Below are 26,793 nucleotides of genomic sequence, written 5' to 3'. Positions count from 1 at the left end.
CGCAGAAACCCGTTGCTGTCTGCAGCATAGCGTTGCAAAAATGCCAGGGAGGATTGGAAACGTCCCTTGTGCTCATCGGTGAGAAGATGTGGGACCCATCTTTGACAGAGCATACGATATCCAAGGTCCTCGTGAACAACGGTGAACACACTGCCATACGACATGTTCAGCTGCGTCACGATTTTTCTCAGTTTAATGCGCCGGTTCTGTCTAATGATCGCATTCACACTGTTGACCTTTGCACGGGTCTTGGACGTTGCGGACCTGCCTTCGCGAAGGTTGTCTGCGAGATCCGTGCATCCGGCTCCGAATTGCTGACACCACTTTACGATACCTTGCCGGGAAATGGCTCGCTCCCCATACACAGCGCTAATTTCACGATGAATGTCCATGCAATTCTTCCTTGTGGCCCATAGGAATTGGATTGTCGCACGCACCTCATTTTTGGAATGAACATCCAAACGAGACACCACAGCGACCTGCCTAACAGACGTGTGGGCAGTGTCTGTCCCTTTCTCCGCTGTGCCCACGTTTATGACAGCGCGCTGTTGCGGTGCGTTAGTGCAACTAACCTTTTGATCCACCTACGTATCACAGAGCCATCTGTTGTTGGCATACACACTATGCCTGCACTGCAGAACTTCCACATGACACATATACGTTTGTGATCTGTTCACATATCTACAGCAAAAAGAAATAGTTGCCATGACTTTTGCTCCAATCCTCGTATATAAAATAACATGTCATGACTGACTGACTGACTCATCATCGTCAAGCCAAAACTACTGGACATAAAGAAATGAAATTTTGAGGATACAATTATATTAGAGCATAGGTGAACACTAAGGGAGGAATTTTGGATATTTCGTCGCCAAGAGGGTGAAAAGGGGAATGAATTGTTTAAATGAGTATATCTATATCTCAAAAACTAAAGTTTATGGATGTAAAAATTGTTATTTTGAATCTGCTTTAAAAAATAAAGAAATATGTATTTTTTGTTTTCAGAAAATCCCACTAAGAGGGGTGAAACAACGGTGAAAAAGGGGTTGAATAACTTTTATGGGGATACTTATTTCACAGAAACGGAAGGTGTTGTATGTGTGTGTATGTTGGGTATTCAGCCCGAAGGCTGGTTTGATCCTCTGCAGCTCCGCCAACAGCTGTCATAAATAGCCCAGGCGTCACTGAAGAGGCGTACTAGGGAAATGAGGAGTGAGGTAGTTTCCCGTTGCTTTCCTCACCGAGCCAGCCGCTGCTATTACATATCAGTCTGCCAAGCCCACTGAAATGCATGCACCAACCGACCCTATGAGCGATATCTTCACACCATTCATAACAGGGACTGGCTGCATAAGCAATGGTATTACTAGCATCACTCATACCTCAGCCACTTTCATATTATCAAAGCCAAGGATGAGACTGAGACAGGTCAATGAAAGTAACAAATTTGATATAGCCCATACCAGAAGACATAGTGCACTGTAAACACTACATCTTGCCAGCAAAGGCATACGGAAGGTGTTACAGACATGAAAATTGGTATTTGGAATCTCCTTTAAAAATAAAGAAATATGTTTTTGTTTTTGGAAATCCAATCAATGGGGGATGAACAGGAGTGACAAAGTGGTGAATTTTTAGAAAAACTATATCTATAGTACATTTCAGAAACATAACATGTTACAGACGTAAAAAGTAGTATTTGTAATCTCCTGTAAAAGTAATGAAACATAGATGATTTGTTTTTGGAAAATCCAATTAAGGGGAACTAAAAAGGGGGTGATGTTTTAAAATGAGCATATCTACAGTATATCTCAAAACTTTCTATGTTACAGAAGTGAAAATTGGTAATTTTAATCTCTTTTAAAAACTACAGAAACATGTATTGGTTTTTTCTTCAGAAAAAAAACACTTGGGGGGGGGGGGGGGGTGTAAAAAGGACTGAAAAGGGGATTGAATTATCTTTATTAGGATACTGATATCTCAAAAACTGAAGATGTTACAGGTGTCAAAATTGGTATTTGGAATCTCCTTTAAAAGTAAAGAAAATCCACTTAAGGGAGGTGAAAAGAGTTGAAAAATTAATTGAAATATTTGTATGAGGATTCTTATATCTAATAAAAACTAAAGTTGTTACAGGCATGAAAATTGGTATTTGGAATCTCGTTAAAAAAAAGAAACACATTTTTGTGGGAAAATCAACTAGGGGGAGGAGGTTGAAGAGGAGTTGAATTCCTTTTATGAGGACACATGTATATCACAAACTGAAGATGTTACAGTTGGGATAATTGATATTTGGAAGCTCCTTTATAAATAAAGAAACACATGTTTTTTTGCTTTTGGAAAATTCACTTAAAGAGGGAGGGTGAAAGGAAGTGAAAAAAAAAGTTATTATGCGGATACTTTATCTCAAAAATTGTAAACTGGTATTTGAGATCTCCTTTATAAAAAAAGAAACACGCATTTGACCGACTTTATTCCGTTTTCTAGAATATCGCATTTAAGAAAACGTGCTAAATTTACACAGACAAAGTTTCACGATTACTTCACGAAGCTGTAATATTTGTAAATGATGTAAAATCACTTATAATAACTCTCTATGAAATACTAACACAGAAATGACTTAGAATAATAAAAATAAAGATAGGTACCGGTATGCTTATGTTTAAAGTATGTTCTTTGCCGTTCAAATGTTCGATTATTTTTACAAACTTGTTTTAGCGGACACCTCTCGCAACGGACATTTTTCCTCGAAACCGATGGAGTCTGCAGAAGGGAGGTTCGAGTGTATATGCATGGTGTTCTGTTTATATTATGCATTAGTTTTTATTTCATTAATATCACTTCTTATGTTCACAGTATGAGTAAGGAGGATTCACTGTCTATCTTGTACTCTGGTAAATAATGATGTAAATAAATAAATACTTGGGTGTCTTGTTTACCGTCAGCACTTCAAGGATACCTATTTTCAGTTCTGATGAATCTTCCTTTGACTTGCAGAAGAAGACTATGTTGGTAAACAAACTCCTCTGTCTGTTGATACTGCTACGACACCTGGTGCAACTTCACCTCTTACTAGTCCCAAAGCCAATGTGTTCAAACGACCAGGTGATCCTATATCTATGGAAAATCCAGCAATGAAACGGGCAAGGTAGGTGTTCAGAAATAATATATTTTTCAGTGTTTTTGCTTCAGACTTTCTGAACTTAACATCTACTCACAATAATAAGAAAACTTATGTTAGAAATGGTCCACCTTTTCAATACTATATTATGTAATGTTTACATTACTTTTTAGGCAAGGAATTAGTTTTGGCCTTCTCTGGCCATCATCAGCCGTACAAATCTGTACAAACACATCTAATAACTAAGACAAATGTTCAAACATACACAAATGACTTTAAAAGGTATTAAAGGCGTCTAGAGATCTGAAATGAACATTGTGCACAACTTGTAAAATATAAAATGAAATTAAAGTAGGGCTCTAAGATATAAAATACTTTGATGCATTGCATCATGTTAAAAACATGTATCATTAATGCTTCCCGTTACAACTTTCTTGAGTAATTGTCTTCAAAACACTGAAAGGTTTTACAATTTTAAACATTCTTATGTGTGAAATTTTTCTGGAAAAAATGTTGTACTTTTAATCTATTACCATCGACTGATTCACCAGCAAAATCAAATTTTATCTTTTAAATGTGTCGTAATATCCTTGTACAGTATTATTTTTAACTTGTCTTCTGATTAATAGCTGATGATGTCCTAATGGGGACGAAACTTGTCCTAAATTAACGAATAGATGGTATTTTGAAGAAGAAATAATTTCTGGTATTGTAAAGGTGGAACTTTAATTAAGATTCTTAAGATTAAGGAAACCTGGAACTCTAAAATGTGAAGAACATCGCACCTTGAGTCTATTGGCGCACATGTCAAAAATATTGACAAGAATAATACATAACCGAATAAGCAATAAAATTAAACCACATTTGGCTGAAGATCAGTTTGGATTTAGACGAAATAGAGGCACACGAGAAGCTATTCTAACGTTACGACAGGTTGTAGACAAAATGCTAGACGTTAGAAAACCTTTGTTTATTGCATTCGTGGATTTAGAAAAAGCTTTTGATAATGTGAACTGGAATATGTTAATGAAGATTATGACTAGTGTTGGTCTAGATTTTAGAGATAGACGAATTGTATATGAACTATAACAACCAAAGAGGCATCATAAACATAAATGGTGAAGTATGGGAGGCTTATATAAAGAAAGGAGTATGAGAGGGATGTAATTTGTCACCAGTGCTGTTCAACCTGTATATTGAGAAAGGCATTGAGGAATGTAAAGAGGATATGGAAGGGATAAAGATAAAAGGAGTAGAAATCAAAATGATAAGATTTGCTGATGACATAGTTGTCATAGAAGAGAACGAAGAGAAACTACGAAGTGCATTAATAAGAATGAATAAGATATTGAGAGATAACTATAACATGAAAATTAATACCAAAAAGACCGAAATTATGGTATGCAACTGCCAGCATATTGCAGTCGACAGCAGAATTAATGATATACAACTAAGGCAAAAATGTCTTTACATGACAGAAGTTCACTCGACATAAAGAGCAGAATTTCCCAAACAAAGATTGCTTTTTACAAGAAAAGGATACTACCTACATCAAGGAATTTAAATGTGGAGACCAAGAAGAGATTTATTAAGTGCCTTGTTTGGAGTGTAGCCTTGTATGGTTCAGAAACGTGGACTATTAGTGCAGGTGATAAGAAACGTCTGGAAGCATTTGAGATGTGGTGCTGGAGGAGGATGGAAAAATCTCATGGACAGCAAAACTCACCAATGAAGAAGTTCTTGGACGAATAGGTGAAAAAAGACCCTTTTTAGCAACAATAAGAAAGAGAAGAGACCAATTAATTGGTCATCTCTATAGGCACAATGGTTTCATAGTTAATGTCATGGAAGGAATGATCCAAGGTAAAAGAGGAAGAGGAAGATGTAGACTGCAATATTCAAGACAGATCAGAGATGACGTAGGAACCGGCTCATATGTGGAAATGAAGAGATTAGCGGATTACAGAGAAGAGTGGAGAAGACAAATTGCTGCCAACCAATTTTAGAATTGAGAAGAGAAGAAGATATCCAGGAACAGTTAAATGCTTGGGTAGATGAGGTGGAACAATACGGAATGAAATTTAATGCCCAAAAGAGCGAGATATTGATCACAACAAGAAAGAAGGATAGACCTATGAGAGGGTTAATGCTTGGAGGGGAACAGCTTAGGAAGGTAGAGAGTTTCAAGTACTTAGGAAGTATCATAGAGGAATGTGGAAGAAATGATAAGGAAATAATCGAGCATGGAAGACAAGCAGGAGCATTCCTGAAAAGTGTCAGAAGCCTGGTTTGGAGCAAGGATGTCCCTCAGAGAAGCAAAAGAGTGATATACAGGATGTATTATATACCTATTCTGACGTATGCAGCTGAGACTTGTGTAATGAGGCAGAGAGCCGTGAATAGAATACAGGCAAGTGAAATGAAATTTCTGAGAAGCAGAATAGGAGTGACAAGATGGGATAAGATGAGAAATGAGAAGGTTCGAGGTATAGTAAAAGAAGAGCCACTACAGAATAGGATAGAGGAGTCTAGACTTATGGACACATGAAGAGAATGACAGAGGAAAGGATACCGAGGAGGATGCACAAAATGGAGATAACAGGTAAACGGCCAAGGGGAAGACCAAGAGACAGGTGGATAAAAGGAGTGGAAGAGTGTGTACAGAGAAGAGAAGAGGAGAGGACTGGGCAAGAGTGACTAGGGAGAAGTGGTGGGAAGACAAGAGGAGATGGAGAGCCTTATGTTCCAAGCAGACCCGGCCAACAGCTGGAAACTACAGATGATGATGATGACAATGAATGATTAAGAACTAATCATTCTTGGTATTCCACTATGTTAGTATCCTTTAGATGATAAATGTTCAGTAAGGGCTCTTCAATGTAAATATTATTATAGCGAAATGTAAATGATGCATATCTGGCCTTATATTACTTGTAGGAGAGTGATGTTTTCATTATGAGTGCCAGGGACCCACCAACCTGCCTCTAGAAATATATCTAATTTTAGAACCTAATATCACAAATCATGCAACATTTTCCATACTACATGCAGCTACTACTACTACTGTTGGCTGAAATGGTTGGGATGTAGCATCACTCCCAGAATTCAGTTTGGATAGATTTCATTACTGACCAAGTGAGTCGGTTGTGCGGTTAATGTGTTGAAAAGCTGTGAGCTTGCATTCGGGAGATAGCGGGTTCAAATCCTACCGTCGGCAGCCCTGAAGATGGGTTTTCCGTGGTTTCCCATTTCCATACCAGGCAAATCCTGGGGCTGTACCTTAACTAAGGCCATGCCCGTTACCTTCCCAGTTGTAGCCCTTTCACATCCTTGTGTTGTCAAAAACCTTTGATGTGACATTAAGCCACTAAGGGAAAGAAGTCAGTAACTACTACCGAACAGTAAAAACTCCCAAACAATATCTTTGCTATTGGTCAATGGTTGGACTTGAAACAGCTGTGGGGACAATCTCCCTTTAAGGGGCTCTATGGTGTCCACTCTTGATTCTCAGACCGGTGGGTTTTTATTATTAGCCAGGACATGTGAGGACCAATAAAGAAAGTGTGCTTTAGTAGCTGTGAGCAGTTGGCAACCGTTTGTTGGAAATTACTAAGCCACTATTAAAAAAAACACAATTGTTCTGTGACGAGATGCAGTACGATGCGGTTGATCACTTAGCAACTAGCCTGTGGAGCTAATACTGGAGTTCTACCCTTTAAATTTACAGGGTCTGCCAGAAAAATGTATACACTCTTTACGGAACAAAAACTATTTATTGTGTGGTTTCTGTACATTTAAATTTTGATTACACATGGAGTACTCTCTTCAGTTAAACATATGGTTACATGAAATGTTCAAAATGTTCACCGTTGGCTGCCAGACACATAGCAGAACGACGAGCGGTCGCTGCAAATATGTCCGTCAATGTTTGAATGGGGATCTCTGCACATGCCGCTGTAATCTCCTGGTGAAGGGCCTCCAGCGTGCGTGGCTTACGTTGATAGATTTGATTTTTCACGGTTCTCCACAAGTAAAAGCCCATAGGGGTAAGAGCTGGCTACTATGGGGGGGATCTCAATGGGACCTCGTCGTCCAATCCAATGTCCCGGCAGATTGTCATCCAGGAAAGCTTGTACTTCTACATGGTAGTATGGTAGCGCCGCGTCCTGTTGGCAGAAGACTTCATCACCGGCTCCAAAAAGTGCACATACGGCTTGTGAAATTAATGTGCATAACACTTCCAAGTACACTGCTCCAGTGACAGTGCCATCAAAGAAAAAGTGTCCTAGTAAGCCACTCGATGACAGTCCATACCAGACATCAACCCCTGGTAGATTGACCACCTTGTCCACATGAATATGCGGATTTTCCAGAGCCCAGTAGACACAATTATGTCGATTCACTGTTCAATTAAGTTTAAACTGGGCTTCATCAGACCACATTAACTTCGTCAGAAATTGTTCATCTTGGGTTACCATTTGCTGATACCATTCTCAAAATTGCATTCGACGATCGGGATCGCCCTCATTAAGCGTATGCCGTAATCGTGCGATGTAAAATTTCCACTTAGCTGTTTTCAAAATTCGTCATACACTTGTATTGCTAATCCCCACTTCCCGTGCACATTGCGTAGCAGACTTCTGTGCAGAATTAGCAAAACTTCCCAACACATGAGCCAATGAAGTAGGACTGGTAGCTGTGCGCATTCTTCCCGATTTTCCCTTGTGAATATCACAAATCGGTCCATGCCTCTCAAACGTCCCAGTAATGCACTTAATTATTAGGCGTGTTGGGGGTTCTGTTCAAACTCCCTCCTCCACTGACGTTGCACTTCAACGGCATTATCAAACCTGATAAACCACTTCAGAATGTACTTTCGTTGCTCGAACATCAAGCGTGCTCCAGGCATTTTGTTTTCCCACTATCGTGATGCAAGTACCGACATCTGTTGAGCGACAGACCATACTACAACATTTAAAAACGATGATAATAGTTGACAATGTCCATATCCCGATATCATCTAACAAAGGGTGTATACATTTTACTGGCGGACTCTGTTACAACATTAAGAAATTTAAACATTAAAGTGCATTTGTATCAAACATTCCGTAATTGAACTTCATTGTTCTTTTATTTGTGCCCTTCGGTTGTGTTCTTTGTGAGGGTTGTCTGAAATGTGAACACACACACCCCCCCCCCCCTCCTGCAATATGAATGTGTTTGCTTGTGAATAGTGTCGGCAGATCCAAAGTGAAATTCCTTGGGTGTTATTTTGTGGGGAGAATATATTTTAGTGTAAAAGACCTGCTGTGGAATAAAGGTATGCCATTGAAGGTTAAGGAAATAATGTACAAGACATATTTCATTTCTATAACAATGTATTGGGACAGAGGTCAGTGATCCTCAGCTCGACCCAGGTGTTCTGGAAGAAGAAGAAGAAGAAGAAGAAGAAGCGACATATGGAACAGAGATTTGGCTTGTAACGAAAAGAGATTAAAGTCATATTTAGGCAGCTGAGGAGCTTGGTTCAGAAAATAAGAAGGGCGAAGTTAAGAATGAGGACGTAAGGAAAGGTAATAAAGTGTGAGAAGTTGAATGATACGAGAGGAATAGGTTGAGATGGTTTGGACACACGCAAGTGGATGAGCTGTGAGAGGTTGAGTAATACCAAGAACTAGATGAATGGATTGATTTAGTGATGAACAGAAATATAACATAGGCTGGACCACAGTAGTGAATTGGGAAGTGGCGGAATGACGAAGATAATGTGGAGGAACCATATTAGCCCCAACCTAGATTGAACTAAACCAGGGGGAATGATGGTAATTATACTTTAGGAGAAAAGTACTTCCGCTTAAGTCTGGCTGTGTGGTTCAGAGAGTAGAGCACTGGCTTTCTGAGCCCAAGTTAGCAGTTTCATTTCCTGCTCAGTCCGTTGGCATTTGAAGTTGTTGAAAAGGGTCAGTTCTGTGTCTGTAGCTTTACCAACACATGAAGAACTCGTGCACGACCAAATTTTCAGCACTCCAGAGTCTTTGAACACTGTTTAAGTACTTAATGAGACATGAATCCACTGAAGTTTTATTTTTGCGTATCATCGTCAAGATCTGGAATGGGTGGAGATTTTCATGTACTTGTGAAGTGACGTAATGGAAAATGTGTACGATACCTATTGTGGGATAAAGAAGTGCCAGTGAAACTAAAGAAAGAAAAAAGCAGACTCAGTTTGAGATAATAAAAGGATGAGTGGTGAATGAATGAATGCCAAAAGAGCAAAAGACAGTAGAACCTGGATTGGAATTCAGTGGTGGATGAGGAGTAATGGAATAACAGAAGAAAATGGAGAGGAACCATATTTGCCTCTACCCTGCTGAAACTGGAAAATGGGAATCGGCAACGATGATGATCTACTTATTCTCAGCCCTAGACGAGCTTGTTTCTACCTCCAAGCTTTATCAGTGGGATAGGCTTTCACACTCTTTGATGGGGCTGCTCTTGAGAAGTCATCCTTTCTCAATACAGAAAGTGTAGAATATGAAAAACACTTGAAATATACAAGAAGATAGAGAGGCAGAAATAATACAAGGTTAATACAGATGGTAGACAAGGAACTCGTGTCAAATGCTCTAGGAGAAACGTTATTCTTTGAGTTTAACCTTCTGTCGCCGTGAGCTTGCATTTGGGACATGATGGGTTTGAATCCCACTGCCAGCAAATCTGGAGAAGGTTTTGCATGGTTTCCCATTTTTGCACCAGGCAAAATCCTGGGGCTGTACCTTAGTGAAGGCCATGGCTGCTACCATTCCAGTCCTAGCCCCTTCCCATCCTTCCGTTGCTGAAAACCTTCAGTGTGTTAGTGCATAGTTAAACCTCCGGGTACAACTCTTCTAATGATAGGCACGGTTCTCACATTTTACTGTATATCCCTTTTCCCTTCCTAGATAGTGGTTCTCTAGGGTTATGCACTGGGTATGAAAACTTCTGAGCGGTTTTCCTCTCTTGTGCTTCACTACATGTGATGGTCCTACCTCTTGCTCCATTTTTCTCACTATGAATGACTCACTGATTGCTGCAAGATGCAACACCTTATCTCCACGCAGTACAGCTTGGAACTTCCCCCTACTACGAGAAGACTTCCTGTATTACACCATTCCTTGTGCCTTCATTTTTCATTATTTAATCACTGTTTTGTAAACAAGTATACACCGGTATGTATGATAATAATATTTTAATTTCATTGTGTACTCATCCAAACTCTCTAAATGTAATAAAATAAAATAAAATAAATGCAACATACTACTTTTCTTTGAGCTCACATACAGTTGAGTGAGTGTGACGGTTGCTTCTCCAATGAACTATGTCTATGTCCATGTGCAAAGGCAAGGTGCTCCGCCTATTTGTTTACATCAGGATTAATCTCTTGTGAAAAGAAGTATATGTTACAGTATGTTGAAAATTACCTCTCACTATATTAACTATATTAACCTTCATTGCAGCTTTCACAAAATGCCCATATGCTCATTTTAGGGAAAGAAGAATACCAATCACATCAATATATTTACCTGCTCTACATGAACTACCAATTAGATCCCTAAACACAGATCTTCTGATGTTGGAAGTTCTCATAGGGTCATTTTTTAAATCACATTTCATTGTGCTTCTTGAATCCAAAAGTGATTCCACATCATTTTTTCAGTTATTTTGTGATTTTGCTTAAAGGTAAACAGTTCTGCATTTTGAGGCAAATTTGTAAAATTTTACAAAATTTTTGTGCTTTTGTTCATGTTTGTAGGTTACTGTAGTCACGTCCTAGTTCGTGAACCATGGGCAACGGCTGAGTGGCCTAGTAAGTTGTCCTGAGAGTCGGGATACCAGTTACTATGGAATGGGAGTGGGCATCTCGGACATATTCTGAGTCGTGGCCCTCCTTGTGCTCAGGCGGCCAGGACTACACAATTCACCGGTGGTCCATAACCCGTTAGAGGAGAGATCCTCACTTGGACTATGTGCAAGTAGGGCAGCATCCTGCTTCATGAATTTACCGAGCTCAGAACACTTTAAGCAAGCCTCGGACCTATGGGAGTAATGGAGTCCCACTCCCATTTGACAGGCGAGGGACTCCTTGGAAACAACTTGGCGAGCGAAATGGAATTCGATGGGGAGCTATCAATATTAATGGGGCTTATAGAAGAAAGAAGGTAGAACTTGCTGAGTCAGCAAAGAGGATGCATCTGGATGTGCTAGGAGTAAGTGATATTCGGGTAAGGGGAGATAAGGAGGAAGAGATAGGAGATTATAAAGTGTACTTGACGGGTGTTAGAAAGGGAAGGGCAGAGTCTGGGGTAGGGCTCTTTATCAGGAATACCATTGCATGCAACAAAGTTTCTGTTAGGCACGTAAGTGAGCGAATGATGTGGGTAGATTTGTCAGTGGGAGGAATTAGGACAAGAATTGTGTCCGTGTATTCACCATGTGAGGGTGCAGATGAGGATGAAGTTGACAAGTTTTATGAAGCATTGAGTGACATCGTGGTCAGGGTCAACAGCAAGGATAGAATAGTGCTAATGGGCGATTTCAATGCGAGAGTTGGGAATAGAACTGAAGGATACGAAAGGGTGATTGGTAAATGTGGGGAAGATATGGAAGCTAATGGGAATGGGAAGCGTTTGCTGGACTTCTGTGCTAGTATGGGTTTAGCTGTTACAAATACATTCTTCAAGCATAAGGCTGTTCACCGCTACACATGGGAGGCTAGGGGTACCAGATCCATAATAGACTACACCTTAACAGACTTTGAATTCAGGAAATCTTTTAGGAATGTACGAGTTTTTCGGGGATTTTTCGATGATACAGACCATTATCTGATCTGTAGTGAACTAAGTATCTCTAGGCCTAGGGTAGAGAAAGTGAAATCTGTCTGCAAACGAATAAGGGTAGAAAATCTCCAGGATGAGGAAATTAGACAGAAGTACATGGATATGATTAGTGAGAAGTTTCGAACAGTAGACAGTAAGCAGGTTCAGGATATAGAAAGTGAATGGGTGGCATACAGGGATGCTGTAGTAGAAACAGCAAGGGAATGCCTAGGAACAACTGTGTGTAAAGATGGGAAAAGGCGAACATCTTGGTGGAATGATGAAGTGAGAGCAGCCTGTAAACGTAAAAAGAAGGCTTATCAGAAATGGCTCCAAACAAGGGCCGAGGCAGACAGGGATTTGTACGTAGATGAAAGAAACAGAGCGAAACAAATAGTTGTTGAATCCAAAAAGAAGTCATGGGAAGATTTTGGTAATAACCTGGAAAGGCTAGGTCAAGCAGCAGGGAAACCTTTCTGGACAGTAATAAAGAATCTTAGGAAGGGAGGGAAAAAGGAAATGAACAGTGTTTTGAGTAATTCAGGTGAACTCATAACAGATCCCAGGGAATCACTGGAAAGGTGGAGGGAATATTTTGAACATCTTTCTAATGTAAAAGGAAATCATCATGGTGGTGTTGCAAACAGTCAAGCTCATAGGGAGGAGGAAAATGATGTTGGTGAAATAATGCTCGAGGAAGTGGAAAGGATAGTAAATAAATTCCATTGTCATAAGGCAGCAGGAGTAGATGAAATTAGACCTGAAATGGTGAAGTATAGTGGGAAGGCAGGGATGAACTGGCTTCATAGAGTAGTCAAATTAGCGTGGAGTGTTGGTAAGGTACCTTCAGATTGGACAAAAGCAGTAATTGCACCTATCTATAAGCAAGGGAACAGGAAGGATTGCAACAACTATCGAGGTATCTCATTGATTAGTATATCAGGCAAAGTATTCACAGGCATCTTGGAAGGGAGGGTGCGATCAGTCGTTGAGAGGAAGTTGGATGAAAACCAGTGTGGTTTCAGACCACAGAGAGGCTGTCAGGATCAGATTTTCAGTATGCGCCAGGTAATTGAAAAATGCTACGAGAGGAATAGGCAGTTGTGTTTATGTTTCGTAGATCTAGAGAAAGCATATGACAGGGTACCGAGGGAAAAGATGTTCGCTATACTGGGGGACTATGGAATTAAAGGTAGATTATTAAAATCAATCAAAGGCATTTATGTTGACAATTGGGCTTCAGTGAGAATTGATGGTAGAATGAGTTCTTGGTTCAGGGTACTTACAGGAGTTAGACAAGGCTGTAATATTTCACCTTTGCTGTTTGTAGTTTACATGGATCATATGCTGAAAGGTATAAAATGGCAGGGAGGGATTCAGTTAGGTGGAAATGTAGTAAACAGCCTGGCCTATGCTGACGACTTGGTCTTAATGGCAGACTGTGCCGAAAGCCTGCAGTCTAACATCTTGGAACTTGAAAATAGGTGCAATGAGTATGGTATGAAAATTAGCCTCTCGAAGACTAAATTGATGTCAGTAGGTAAGAAATCCAACAGAATTGAATGTCACATTGGTGATACAAAGCTAGAACAGGTCGATAATTTCAAGTATTTAGGTTGTGTGTTTTCCCAGGATGGTAATATATTAAGTGAGATTGAATCAAGGTGTAGTAAAGCTAATGCAGTGATCTCGCAGTTGCGATCAGCAGTATTCTGTAAGAAGGAAGTCAGCTCCCAGACAAAACTATCTTTACATCGGTCTGTTTTCAGACCAACTTTGCTTTATGGGAGCGAAAGCTGGGTGGACTCAGGATATCTTATTCATAAGTTAGAAGAAACAGACATGAAAGTAGCAAGAATGATTGCTGGTACAAACAGGTGGGAACAATGGCAGGAGGGAACTTGGAATGAGGAGATAAAGGCTAATTTAGGAATGAACTTGATGGATGAAGCTGTACGCATAAACCGGCTTTGGTGGTGGGGTCATGTGAGGCGAATGGAGGAGGATAGGTTACCTAGGAGAATAATGGACTCTGTTATGGAGGGTATGAGAAGTAGAGGGAGACCAAGACGACGATGGTTAGACTCTGTTTCTAACGATTTAAAGATAAGAGGTATAGAACTAAATGAGGCCACAACACTAGTTGCAAATCGAGGATTGTGGCGACGTTTAGTAAATTCTCAGAGGCTTGCAGACTGAACGCTGAAAGGCATAACAGTCTATAATGATAATGTATGTAATGTATGTATGTATGTAAAGAAAAGGTGCGTGGACAAGTGTCCGATCAAGTCATATAAAGGCAGGAACATGAAAAGGAACTCGTAATGGGACAAACACAATTAAAGATGAGTGAGCAGTGGGGTTTACAGAAAGAAGAAGACAAGTACAAACATTAAAGCACAATAGCAAACAGCAGAAAAGAGCTCATTAGGGTTTCAGATGAGATGGATACGGGGTAGGACTAGCTAGGATTGTTTAGGAAAGAGCTCATCTATTTGAGGACGACAGCGTGTGATGATGTGGAGGTTGTCCTTGTCTTCTCACACGGCCTGGCATTGTATTTTATCTCGTATGTGGTGTCCATCTTCACATACCTGTCTTTCGATACTTTCTAACCTACACACCTTATAGCTTATTGTTCAGAATTACACTTATCCTCCAATAATTTTTTTTTTTAGGATTATCAGGGAGCTATACCACTAGTCCCAGAAACTGAACATTTCTTTTAGTTTATTGCCTTCTCCTGCCCCATTTCCAGTGTTTATCATTCATTTTTTACTCATACCCAACTTTCAGAATTTTCTTATTCTTGGAGAATATATATATATACTCACTCTCTTTCTCAAATGTTTCTTCACAAACGGACATTTTTTACTCATTTTCACTCTCGCTTCTGTTCAGAATTTCAGAAATATGACCCCTTGTTAACAACTGCCCTTTACACATGATTATTGCTACAGGGCTTGGGATGGATGGAGGCAGGAACGGCAGGGATTCACTTTCAATGTCCAATAGAATGTGAACAGTGTCATTAAAAGCAGTCTGTTCTTGCAAGAAAGAGCCTCCCCCCCCCCCCCCTCCATTTGAATGAAACTTCGTTTGAGCTCACATGGGTAAGAACTTGCATTGATCTTGTGTGTCTAGCTTAAGTGTTCTGAGGTTGACAGCACATGTCCTTAGATTATAGTTCCATGGGAGATTAAACATGTTCAAATTATTATTATTATTATTATTATTATTATTATTATTATTATTATTATTATTATTATTATTATTATTATTATTATTATTATTATTATTATTATTATTAACAAATATATTGCAATTGGGAAATATCCTGGTGGCAGTGGTGGTAGTGTGATAATAAGGTAAAGTTAAAACATAATTACCCAACAACAAAACAAAAGTACAAGCAATTCCATTTAAAGAAAATATTACAAGAAATATTACTAGTTTAACATTCTTAAGTATGCCAGTGGTGTTGGTGGTGATTATTGTTTTAAGAGGAAGTACAACTAGGCAACCATCCTCTATATGACACTAATCAGAGAAAAAAAAGGAAGGGCTCCGACACTTCGAAAAAGGAAGGTATCAGCCAAAGGAAGACAAGGGGCACAAAGGGCGTGAAAATAAAAGACTCCCTAGGCCTCCATACGTAATACCGTCGGGGTCGGAAAAGAACAAGAGTTGACCAAGGGAGGTCGGATAGGATAGATAAAAGTGAGGATCCTAGCACAAGTAAGTGGAAGGAAGCAATGCCAGGACTCGGCTAAGGGCCCCGTGGTTGCCAACCCAAGCTCCCCAGTTCAGAGCTCCTTGGGCCCTTTTAGTCGCCTCTTACGACAGGCAGGGGATACCGTGGGTGTTATTCTACTGCCCGCACCCACAGGGGGATTATGTCAGTGCTTAACATTATGGCTTACAATAATGTAGATTGAGGTTACTACTAGCTTAACATTACAAGTGATAATAAAGTTAAAACCTAACTACCCAAGAACACCACTACAACAACTAGAGTACAACAACCAATTCCATAGAAAGAAAATACGACAAGAAATAATACTAGTTTAACGTTCTAAATCTAGCATCATCATGTTCATTCACATACAACTTAAGTATTTCCAGTGCCTAACACTATGGCAATATATTCACTTTTTTCTTAATGAAGATTCTTTGTTTTGGCAGGCTCTTGTTGGAGGAGGAAGGCCGTCCCTTGAGGGAGATCAGCAGTGTCATGATGACGACATCTGGATTCTTATCTCCTGCAAGAGAAGGGAAGCTTCCCGAGTCCCGGACTCCTCTGCAACCATCCGATTCCCGTTCCAATTCTCCTCAACCGTCATCATATCCTATGGTGCCTCCTGAAGTGAAGGGTGAAAAGAAATTGAAAAAGATCCCATTTAAGAAAATGATTGATGGCACGCTTAAGAAAATTGACAAAGAAAACAAGAAAAAAGAGCTTAAAAATAAAGACTTGTTGAAAACTGAGAAGGTTGCTTCAAGCGATGAGTCAAAGGTAAAGAAACTGGTTAGCATGAAAGAATTGTCAAAGCTAAAAGCCTTAAAGTCAGGTGCGTTAAAAATGACATCTCACACTCATCCTGCTGTTCCTGGTCCCAGTGCAGTTCATAAAGTAGCAAAAGCTACTGTCCCTAAAATTTCTCCACCTAAATCATCCAGTGCCAACAGTACAAAGTCTTTTAAATCAATAAACCATCTTAAAATACCAAAAATCGACAAGCCTCTTCCATCATCCCCTCCACCTCAGCCACCAAAACCTGCAATTTCCCCTCCTGAAAAGGTAAAGGACAATGTAGTTGAAGGAAAGTTGTCCTCTGAACCTGACAAACAAAAGCTAAACATTTTTAAAAAGATTTCAAAGGTAAAGGATGAAAAAACTGAGAAAGTTGAGAAATCAGACAAATCAGAATCTGGAGATTTACCTCCTCGTGATTCCCGTGAGAGCTCACCAGGTTTAGTGATTGACGAGTCAGAATTGAATAATCGTCAGCGTGAAGTTAGGATGGCTCAGATAGACGACTGTATTGATGCAGTCATACAGCGCAGTATGGCAATGGAGGACGAACCGAAAGAGGTTAAACCTTCTGTAGATATAGTAGAAGTGGACAATCCAGTAGCCCTTAAAGTAGAAAACACTAACGAGGTGATGAGTAATCATCAGCCCGATCCTGATCCGGACGTGTATGCATTTGATGATGATCTTTATCCTCCAGGAACTCCTTCTACTCCTAGAACGCCAGAGCTACCAACATCTGCCAGCAAACCTGATAAATCCCAAGAGCCAAAGGAGAAAAAGAAAAAGCGAGATAGGTCGAAATCAAAAAAGGAGACTAAAGTGAAATCGCCCAAAAGTACAAAGAAAGCTAAGTTTGATGCTAAAATTGGATCTCCCTTGGAAAGATTGGAAAGACCTAAAACTCCTGAGTGTCCTGAACCCCGAAACCCCATTGTGGCCCCGCCGGTATTTCCTTTCTTCCCAAGTTTCCCGCCTGCACCAGGTCTTATTCCACCTCCAATACCAAGCGTGTACCCGTTGTTTCCTAGGTTTCCCACTGGTCCAATGGGGAAAACGTTGCCTCATCCTGCAATGCCTAATTTGCCATTACCACCGCCCATGTTCATGCAACCGCGCCCTCCTACTCCCGAGGTGATTGAGGTTAAGGACAAACCTGCCTCCACGCCACCTCCTGTAATACCTACACCAATAGTGCCACCCGCTAAAGTGGAGAAAGAAAGGGAGAAAGAAAAGGAAAAACCGGAGAAAATTCATACCCCATCTCCTACTCTGAAGGAGAAAGCTCTTGAGAAGGTAAGTTGGTCGTCCTTGTTCTTATGCACGCTTCATGGGAAATGTACAGAAGAACCCTCAGAGTTCTGTAAGAGCTCACTCCAAGTCTGCTTTTCCTCTACATTTTAACCTTTTGAATGTGAAAATTGAAATGGGGAATGGCAGACGTCTTTATTGTTGCACATCAACAGAATAAGCAGTATTTTGTTTTCCACTTGTTTGTTTCCATTGATCAATTTATGAGAATGCTTCTCATTACATAGCTGGAACCATCTATGGCTTCATGTAAGTAAAAGAAATATGAAAATTAAGTATTGCTCTACTATCAGATTCCCGATTAGTTCAGAAAGGAATGCACCGATGTAATGTGTTGGAGAAACCAGCTTATAGCCATTTCTGAGTCTTTTCTACACTGCCATTTTATTTATACTGCCCATACTAAGGCTGGGGTTTTTTTTTTCTCTTTTTACCTCCGATGGGCTGGAACAAAAAGACACATTGACATAACAGAATGATTTTATCACTAAAAGTTTAGTAATTTCATACATATTTTTCCACATAATCATTGAAACGAATTAGGCATGTCGTATCGTGACGCCAGCTTTCCGATGCCCTCTTCAAAGAAATGCGGAGGCAGTGTCCGTCTGGACAGCCTCCTGCTCCATAAAGTCGACCAACAAGAAACCTTTATTATCCCAAAAAAGTGGCAGCCATTGTGTTCACGTTCCTCAGTGTCAGTTTAAACTTTTTTGGCTTGTTTGGAGGACGCATCCACTGCTTAGACTGTTCTTTGGTTTCTAGAGTGTCATACAGGGCCCAAATTTCATCGCCGGTAATGACAGATTTTAAAAACTCTGGTAACGTGTGAGAAACATTACGGCTGACGCCATTCGCTGAGTTTTGTGATCGTTAATCAACATTGTTGGGACCCAACATGAACGTTTCCAGTATCCTAAGTGTTGAGTCACAATTGTGTATAGAGAAGACCTTGAAATGTCTGGGATTTCTGCAGAAAGTTCACTGATCATAAACCTCCCTTTGTGGTGGACAAACAAAGAACTTCAGGAGGCTGTCCAGACGCACATTGCCTCGCTGGCGGCAGACTTCTTTGTAGAGGGCATCAGAAAGCTGGTACAAATGAAGTGGCATATGGCTTTTAGTGCCGGGAGTGTCCAAGGATAAGCTGTTGTCATGATGCAACAAATGCCTAAATCATTTTGGTGATTATGTGGAAAAATAAGTATGAAACTACTGAACTTACAGTGATAAAATAATTTTGTTATGCAATGTGTCTTTTTTTTTTATAGCCCATTGGAGGTTAAAAAAAAAAAAAAACAGCCCTTGTACATTCTCCTGTTGAAAGGTTTGGTGCAAGAGAGGGGCAGTTCCAAATTTCAGTAAAATGTATATATTCTATGTACTGTATATGCTATGATGAACTTGGTATTATATTTATAGTTGGCAGTGTTCTCCCCAGAAATTTTCGTCAGCCAGGTGGCAGGAATAAGTAGCTGGGCGGGGAATAACTTACTGCATTAAAAAAAAAAAAAAAAAAAAAAAGAATTAAAGTGTGAAAATTTCAATTTATTCCCCTCAGGGCATTAACAGTAATAGGTAAACATTAACTGCAAAATTCAACTATTTTAGTGTTAAAACAGAGAATTTTGAACTTGTAGTGTTCTACTGCTCGTTCATAATCATGTAACACCAGGGCTTGCCACTCGGTTGCTGTGGAATGCCGTACGGGTTTGTAACGTCATGCGGAATTGAATGCTCGCATGTGATTCCACGCTAATCCAGACATGACTCGTGCATGACACTACACTACGTGATAGTCAAGTTAAATATTTAAACTCTTATGTAATTCATGCAGTTATGCTGACAATAAATGAGATTTATCATTTAAATAAACAATTTTACAGTGTTTGTATTTTAATTTGGAGCACCCATTGACTCAAATATGTATTAATATTATGTAACTAGCATATATGTAGGTTATGTTAGCCGGTCAGTCTGTAAAAATAGCAGGCCTATTGAAAAGGTCCTAGGGAGAACACTGGTCAGATATTATTCATAATTACCAATGGAATTGCATAACCCTTCATTGTTTGGTGTAGCAGATCTTCAACACCTTTTCAAAAAGATTCAGAATTCTTTAAAAGGAATTTTGTGGACTACTGTGTGCTTTCAATGTGCTCCATGATGTTAATAGAATATCTTTTGACATCAGTTGTTCAGTGGTTATCTGCACTGTACATTTACCTACTGATGAGCGGAAGGAGATCACATCATATTGCATCGAGCTAAAGCTTTGAATTTTCTTTGCCCCGTTAAAAGCCAGCCACCTTTTGAAGACTAAGCTGATCACTGACAAAAGTCGAATAGGAAACAAAACCGGTGCAAGTTTGCAGGATACAGTGTGTTCACTTTTGTTTCTTGCCCACAGTGTGAAGGGTTTCTGTGTTTCAACAAAGACAAGAACTACTACACAGTTTCCATCAGTAGCCTGGAGGCATTTTTCTTCCTAAATTGAGAGAAACATTGGGAGAAAATGAAACTGAGAAAGTAGGCTGAATTATATGTTTATCTACAGTTTTTTATTAAGTGGAAAGGAAAGAGAAAACATTTTGTATACATCATATGTAGTAACGTGTCGATAGTGAAACAAATGTTTATCCATGATGTAGCATATGTATATGGCATGCAAAGAAAGTCTCCTTGCACTTTTAAATTACTGGCATGGAATTTTTATGTCAATTCTCCCTTGCTACAAACCTTTCAGGGAATCCAAAAATAATGTTTAAATGTAAAATTAAAAGATCATGCATTTATGGATTAGTATGATAGGTGTGAACTTGTGAAAATTTGAATTTATAATTCCACCTTTACAATACTGTAATTGTCTTTATTAAAAAGACTACATTAAATTATACTCGTGAAACATGTTTCGTCCTCTTATGGGACATCTTCAGTCACAAATACAAAACATTAAAAATAAGGCGAGGACACATTGAAATAAGTGAATAAAAAGTCTTTGTATCCTGTGACGCAGCGTGATGGCGTCTTGTCAATCTTCAATGTTAAAATGGTGCGGCATGAACATGATATGGAGCATAAAGTTCAATTAAAATCACAGATTAAATTGTTGTTCAAAACAACGAATTTTCAATTATAAAACAACATGAGTGGCTGTGCGAATAAAATTATATGCATATTGTACATAAAACAGTGTGGTGGTAATGCCACATTAAAATAGCTTTCTTGATTAAGAGGGGGAGTTATACTGATGATACAAGTTGAAATTGATTATGTGTTGACAATAGGGGCCTAAAAACAAAAAGAAAAATATGAAAGAATTGAGGAACAAGTTCAATTAAAATATGAACTAAGTGCCCATCCAGTCACTCACCCCCTTGCCCGTCTTACGTCGACCACTCCACCTCATATTTTCATACAATTAGCCTACGCAGTGGCCTCCATGGTATGCACTAGCCAGAGTCTTGGTAGGCGCTAGGTACCAACTGATGAGCCCAGCCTAGCACACAGGGTCGAAACGCTGGCAATCAGGAATGAGTTAGCTGGAAAATTTATAATGTCCAATAATGGACCATTTATATTGGTATTATTAATATCAATAATGTAAATTGGGATAAAATTCCAAATTATTGCCAGTTGAAAATAAATTCAAAGCTTCTTTTTTTTTTTTTTTTAAATCAGTGTTTTGTCCTCCCTGAAAAATTTGATAAAATGGAGTTATCCTCATCTTGCACCAAACCTTCAAATTGGCAATTACATTGCTTGAAAATCAAGTGTCCCTGTACTTTTTTATTTTACTCTTCTGATAGTCATATGCTAGCCCTGCAGCTTAGATTTAGCAAGTCTGCCTCTCACCCAGGGGCCCTGGGTTTGATTCTTAGCCAGGTCAGGAATTTTTACATGGTTCTAAGGGCTAATTCGAAGTCCGCTTTGTCTACGTTGGAACAATGGAGGAGCTATTTGCTATTGAGATGTCAGCCCTAGTCTAAAAAGCCAAAAGTAATGGCTAAGGCGGTTCATTGCTTTGACTACGCATCTCCTTGTAATTTTTAATTCTTGGGCTGAGTAGTGGTTGCTTGGTAGGCCAAGGCCATGAGAGCTGTTTTGCCATAGGGTTTTTTCTTTCTTTCTTTCTTTCAGAAAGTCGCATGGTGGCTTTGGGCATTGCATTATTATGGTTTATTTATTTATTTATTTTTTTATTTTATTTATTTGATCACTCAGATGATGATTCTTTTCAATAGGTAGATTTATGACAAAAATCATATTCTGAGTCTATTTGTCAGCGTCAGTAAAGAAGCTGAACAAGTTATTAGGACTAGCAGGATAAGAATGCAGAGGGCAGCGCAGGATGAAATGTTCAAAGGTTTGCTCCTCCAAGCCACTATTGCATGTTGATGAATTAATCCATCCTCACATGTAAAGGAAGTATTTGCAGCTGTTCTGCATAGTTGTAAGTCTCTTGCCCTGGGAAATCGCATAGTCATCTTTTTTTAAATGGGATCTGAGGAGTACAGACATGTTCCATTCGACCCTATCCTGTGTTAACCTTTTTATTTCTGCTCTGCTCTACATCTGCTCTAATGTATTTTTCAGATTCATACCTCGGTCTACCCCTACTGTTCTTATCACATACACTTCCCTCAAAAACCAACTGAACAAGTCTGGGCATTTTAAGATGTGTTCTATCATTCTACCTCTTCTTCTGGTCAAATTTATCCAAATAGATCTCCTCTCACCAATTCGATTCAGTATCTCTTAATTCGTGCCTGGCTTCACCATTCTTCTGTAACACCACAATTCAAAAGCTTCTATTTTGTTTCTTTCTGAGCTAGTTATTGTCAATGTTTCACTTCCATACAATGTCATGCTCCAGACAAAAGTCTTTAACCCACGAGTGGTCGCACGTGAGACTTTCCCTCACATTAAACATTTAAAATAAATTTATCTTCTATAATTTTGCGGGGCGTAAGAGTGAAATGAATTACGGAAATGAGGTGTAAAGGCTGCGTTATACAGTTTAGATTCTTAAAAAACTGATTATCCATATATTACAGAAACAAATTACTCCTTAATGGAAATTAGTCATTAGTTCAGTCACATGTAAGTACGTAATATTTACAAGAGTGCCGGGCTTAATAGCTCGGATGGTTAAGGCGCTGGCTCTCTGAGCCTAAGTTGGCAGGTTTGATCCTGGCTCAATCCAGTGGTATTTGAAGGTGCTCAAATACGTCAGCCGTACATTTACTGGCATATAAAAGAAAACTTGTGGGACAAAATTTCAGCACCTCGGCATCTGCAAAAACTGTTTTTAAAAAAGTAGTTATTGGGACGTAAAACCAATAACATTGTTATTAATATAAAACTTTCTGACAGTCGCAATACAAAACCAAGAATAAAGTACAATAGGTCTTCTCTGTAACATTTGAGTTAGCTGGAGTTTGTAACAGCGTTTATTTCCCAGCATTCTTCCTCGACTCATAATTTTTGAAGAGAATGTGAGAGAAAATCTCATATAGCAACCACTCGCGGGCTAAAAACATCTTTTTAATTTGTAGATCAATTTTGATGAAGCGAGCAGATTTCTTTTAGGCCTTTCTTGCTTGTGCTAGTCTGCATTTTATGTCCTCTTTATTACTGCCATCATTAGTTAAACCACTACCCCTACAATATTGATCTACTTCCTTCAAGACTTCATTTCCTAATCTAATATTTCCTGCATCGTGTGACTTCGTTCAACTGCAATCCATTACTTCTGTTTTGTATTCATTTATTTTGGTCTTGTACACTTTCACAGAGACTGTGTCCATACAATTCAGCAATTCCTCCAGATCTTCTGCAGACTCGGATAATATTGTCAGGAAATCTCAAGAATTTTGATTTCTTCCTCTTGGATTGTGATTCCCTTTCCAAATTTATTTCCTGTAACTTAATGCCTGTTCTATACAGACATTGAAAAGGGGATGGGACAAATTGCAGCCTTGTCTAAGTCCTTTCTGAATTGCTTCTTTTTCACAGCCCTCGATTTCTTTCGCTGCAGACTGATTTTTGTACTGATTGTAGATAATTTTTCCCTCGGTATCTGGTCCTGATCACATGCAAACTCTCAAATAGCTTGGTCCACTCAACAATATGGAATGTCTTCTCTAGATCTACGAATGCCATGTACGTGGGTTTGTACAGAGAGAGCTACATGTCGTTGGGAGTTAGTTACAGCTTTACTTTCCCTTTGCTTTCAGTCGTGAAGCAATATCAACATAGCTAAGTCATGTTAAATATTATTACAAGGCCATAATCGGTTGGTCGTCTGGACTACCGCCCTTGCAGCTTCTGAAAGGCTGCTCCTCGCAAGTTATACTACATTTATTCCAACAGCTGTGCTGAAAGTTTATCTGTTACTCCATGATATTGTATTAGTGATCAGTGATGTTGCATATGTCATGCTTATCCCCCTGTGGTCTTAAAAACCGGAGGCATCATTTTTAACCACTTTGTAAACTATAAAGAATCCCCCTAGGTGCTTTTTAACATTCAATACAACCACTTTTGCTGGGAAAAATATAATTTCCTTAATAAATTATCCTTGGGGTTGATAAATTTTCTTGTGATTCATGCTTGTTGGAAAATATGTTTTAATTGGCCTATTATAAATGTTAACCTGTCATATTTATTTTCTTTTCACAGAAGCTACACAAAAAAGAAAAGAAGGATAGAGATAAGCTCAAGAAGAAGAATAGGAAAGATAAATTGAAAGCTAAGGAGAAATTGGAGAAGAAGAGGATAAAGATAGAGAAAAAAGTGCGATTAAAAGAAAAGCTTAGAGAGAAGAAGGAGAAGAAAGAAAAGAAGAAGGAAAAAGAAAAGGAGAAAGAGGTATGTTTGTTTATTTATTTATTTATTTATTTATTTATTTATTTATTTATTTATTTATTTATTTATTTATTTATTTATTTATTTAATGGCTTTTAATGCTGGGAGTATCCAAGGACATGTTCGGCTCACCTGGTGAAGGTCTTTCTATTTGACCCCCATGGACGACCTGCACGTCTGGGTATGAGACGTTGATGGTGATGATGATTTAAGGAGAGGTTGGAAACTAGTGTCGTCATGTAGCCTACTGTTGTCGAATAACACAAAGGAGTCTGCTCAAGGCATAACGTACCTATCTGACACATGAATCACCGTCAACAGCTTCATATTCCCTTGCTTCGTATGAACATTGCAGAGAGTTTGGAATGGGTTCCAGGCTTTTGATGGCATGTAATCCACCACCTCTCCTACCCTGCTGGCCAACATTTTTTGGGTGATTTTTTTCTTCAACTAGGTAATCAGTGTGCCAAGCAAGTTGGCCATGTAGTTTGTGTCACATAGCTGTGAGTTTGCATTCAGGAGAATGGGTTCGGACCCCACTGTCGGCAACCCTGAAGATGTGTGGTGATAGTATGATAGATTACTAGAAAGCCCCTTTATTGTAACATTGTCTGTTTTACCAGCCATTTCATTATCCGGAGCAAACCGCTTTCAGGAAAAATGTAGTTCCACTGCAGAATTACATTTTTTTAATTTGGCTAATTTTGAGACCCTGCAGCAAAAGAACAAACACTGAGTGTGAAAATTACAGACATAAATGATACATTTAACTCTTAGGAAAGTAACAATAGGGGTGGCAACATTTAAAAAAATGAGCGCTTGCTATTCTCAAATGCCATGCTTGCCTCTGTGGCACGCAGAAACAAATCACTTAAATAAACAGCTGTGTTTACTCACGATATATATTGGAAACAAAAAGAGGTTGCCAGTGATTGGCTGCATGAACACCTGTCGATGATCACGATTGCAAAATGCCATTTATGGTCTTTAAGATCTACTTCAATTATAATATCAACAAGTCGCGACCCAGGGCGATGCTGGCAAATTTAATGAATATTTTTAGGATTGCTCATAGTTACTCTGGCTCTAAGAGTGTTGAATTGTTTGTATGGAATGAGTAAATTATTCTTCATCTGAAAGCAAACATAAATTCCTCGATCACTAACTGGGAATTCTGCTTCAAATTCATTCCTTACTCTCTTGAATGCTGGAGACTTACTTACAGAAGCCTCTTTGAATTTATGTCAAGGCATGGGCAATTTCAATGGTTGTTATTAATATCTTTATAAAGAAAGTGATAAAAGCCAGGCAGGTTGCAAACTTATAAAACATAATATGAGACCATTATAAGCATGGAAGGCAGAATGCAATAGTGCAGTGGTTCCTCAACTTTTTCATTTTACAAAACCCTTTCACAGCTATGTGAATTAAACTAGCCCCTTGTTAATACACATGATATTTATCAACTTTAAATTATTCTCAGGTTGCTGTATTTATGGTAAATAGGCCTCCTCTCAGAAATGGAAGGTCAACTGTAGAACCCATTTTCATTCTGAGACAGACCATGGAAAAGAGTTGGAAATATGGAAAGGATATTATAGTAATGACTTTTGTAGACTTAGAGAAAGCATACAACAGCATCTCCTAGTCAAAAGTTTGGGAAAACCTGACACATACAGCTGCTACAGCTCTGTGAAGACAACAGTGGGTAGAACAGAATGGTTTGTTTGGAATTGACAATGGACTAAAACAAGGGAGTGTGTTGTCACCAGTACCATTCGTAATGGTGACACTGTAAAGTTAACAAGAGAAGATAATAGATGGGAAAGAATGAATGTAACGATCTAGGAAGATGAGGTGGAAGTATATCAACAGCTGAATGTACCCAGTAGAAGGATTGTGGATCATTGTGGTGAAGAGCAAGCCTGTGGTGATGGGTAGAGGAACTAAAGAAGGAAAAGGAGCTATCAAATTGGAGACAAGGAACTGGAAATAGTAGAATACTTCAAATACTTGGAAAGTAAAGTGATTTTGGATATGGAAATTAGTAGATGGATACAACTGGGGAGTGCCTTTTACTGCCAGTGCAGAGAAAATTAAAA

General features: G+C 39.1%; 1 protein-coding gene across 4 annotated transcripts in view; it reads left to right on the top strand.

Annotated features, from left to right (window-relative positions):
* Positions 1–26,793, top strand: part of LOC136886372 (transcription initiation factor TFIID subunit 3) — a 199,143-nt gene that overhangs the window by 28,634 nt on the left and 143,716 nt on the right. For all 4 annotated transcript variants that reach the window (XR_010861781.2, XM_067159119.2, XM_067159120.2 and 1 more), the window contains exons 3-5: positions 2,998–3,148; positions 16,162–17,806; positions 24,506–24,694. Coding sequence is in view for 3 of the 4 variants with exons in the window: in XM_067159119.2 (XP_067015220.2) it covers positions 2,998–3,148; positions 16,162–17,806; positions 24,506–24,694 (1,985 nt within the window). In the remaining variant the exon portion in view is untranslated. The remainder of the gene's footprint in view (positions 1–2,997; positions 3,149–16,161; positions 17,807–24,505; positions 24,695–26,793) is intronic.

This window comes from Anabrus simplex, chromosome X (assembly GCF_040414725.1).
Source record: "Anabrus simplex isolate iqAnaSimp1 chromosome X, ASM4041472v1, whole genome shotgun sequence".
Lineage (NCBI taxonomy): Eukaryota > Metazoa > Arthropoda > Insecta > Orthoptera > Tettigoniidae > Anabrus > Anabrus simplex.
The sequence above is the reverse complement of the archived record's forward strand: the minus strand, read 5'-3'. Positions and strand labels throughout refer to the sequence as shown.